The sequence below is a fragment of the Sorex araneus genome, chromosome X, assembly GCF_027595985.1.
Source record: "Sorex araneus isolate mSorAra2 chromosome X, mSorAra2.pri, whole genome shotgun sequence".
Classification (NCBI taxonomy): Eukaryota; Metazoa; Chordata; class Mammalia; order Eulipotyphla; family Soricidae; genus Sorex; species Sorex araneus.
The window spans coordinates 28,059,827-28,061,334 of NC_073313.1; the positions used below are offsets into that span (position 1 = coordinate 28,059,827).

General features: G+C 43.8%; 1 protein-coding gene across 1 annotated transcript; it reads left to right on the forward strand.

Annotated features, from left to right (window-relative positions):
* Positions 1-1,052, forward strand: LOC101546986 (melanoma-associated antigen B10-like). The gene is made up of 2 exons (XM_004612461.1): positions 1-75; positions 186-1,052. The coding sequence occupies exons 1-2, from the start codon at positions 1-3 to the stop codon at positions 1,050-1,052; spliced, it is 942 nt and encodes a 313-aa protein (XP_004612518.1).
* Positions 1,053-1,508: the final 456 nt, after the last annotated feature.

Below are 1,508 nucleotides of genomic sequence, written 5' to 3' on the forward strand. Positions count from 1 at the left end.
ATGCCTCGGGGTCAGAAGAGTAAGCTGCGTGCCCGTGAGAAACGCCGCCAGGCGCAGGGAGACTCCATGAGTCCGGTAAGTGCTCATCCCCGGATAGGAGTAGGAAAAAAAAGTTCCCTGCCTCTTCCTCTCATTTCTTTCATCTTTCATCTCCAGAGCTCATATGCTGTTGTGTTTTGCTCCAGGAGTCTCAGGAGCTTCAGAGGGCAACAACCGCCACCAGCGGGAATGAAGCAGCTATTGAGTACTTGAGATCGTTTGTGTCCGCCAGTGAGCAACGGGAAGAAAATCGAAACGTCTCAGAGGAACCGAACATGAATCAGTCCTTCTTCAGAGGCCCATTAGATGAGAGAGTGGCTATGTTGGTGCATTTCATGCTGTATAAGTATCATATTAAAGAACCCATTAGCAGGGTAGAGATGATGAAAAATGTAATCCAAATGTATAAGAGTAACTTCTCTGAAATTCTTAGGAGAGCCACTGAGCACTTGGAGTTGATCTTTGGCCTTGATGTAAAAGAAGTTGATACCCAGAAACATATCTACGTCCTCATTAACAAACTGGAAATAAGCTATGATTCCAGGGTGATGGAGGACAAAGGGGTGCCCAAGACTGGTCTGTTGATGACTGTTCTGGGGGTCATCTTCACCAAGGGTAATCGTGCCACTGAGGACCAAGTCTGGCAAACGTTAAATGTGATAGGACTATATAAGGGGAAGGAACACTTCATTTTTGGAGAGCCCAGGAGGCTCATCACTGAAGATTTGGTGAGGGAAAGATATCTGGAGTACCGCCAGGTCCCTGGTAGTGATCCTCCATGTTATGAGTTTCTGTGGGGTCCCAGAGCACACGCAGAAACCAGTAAGATGAAAGTTCTAGAGTATTTGGCCAAGGTCCGTGATACAGTTCCCAGTGCCTTTCCGGACTGGTATGCAGAGGCACTGAAAGAGGAAGAAGAGAGGGCCAAAGCCAGGTGTGAATCCAGGGCACGCAATGTTGCTGCTCGCATGCGCACCAAGGCCATGCTTCACTCTGCCTGCAAACAGGTCTGAGGAGCAGGTTTTTCTCAGTTGTCAAAAACAAGAATTCCGCAGCCTAAGTTAAAGGATTTAAGTAGGGCTGGTCATTTACAAGTAATACGTGTGTTCCTATATGCTAAACGGGGCAGTTTTTTAATGGCTGTTTTTAGTAGGTTTTTGTGAAAGTCAAAATGTAAGGTTGCAAATGATATTGCTTAGATATTTGCTGTGTATTTTGCTGTGTATGTATAGTTCAAGAGTGGAAATGTTCCCTGCTATTCAGGGTTTTGGAATACTATTCCATGTCAGAGTATGTTCATAAAATGTTCAGGAATCTCCTTGGAAATGTAAAAATAAACATCAGTATCTGAGTTGAAGTGAAAAAGCAGAGAAGAAAAAATAGAGGAAAAATTAATTGCATTCATCACTTGAAGTCTGTTGTATTATAGCTACTTATACCTGAATATACTATGGATTATAGGGAAAAAA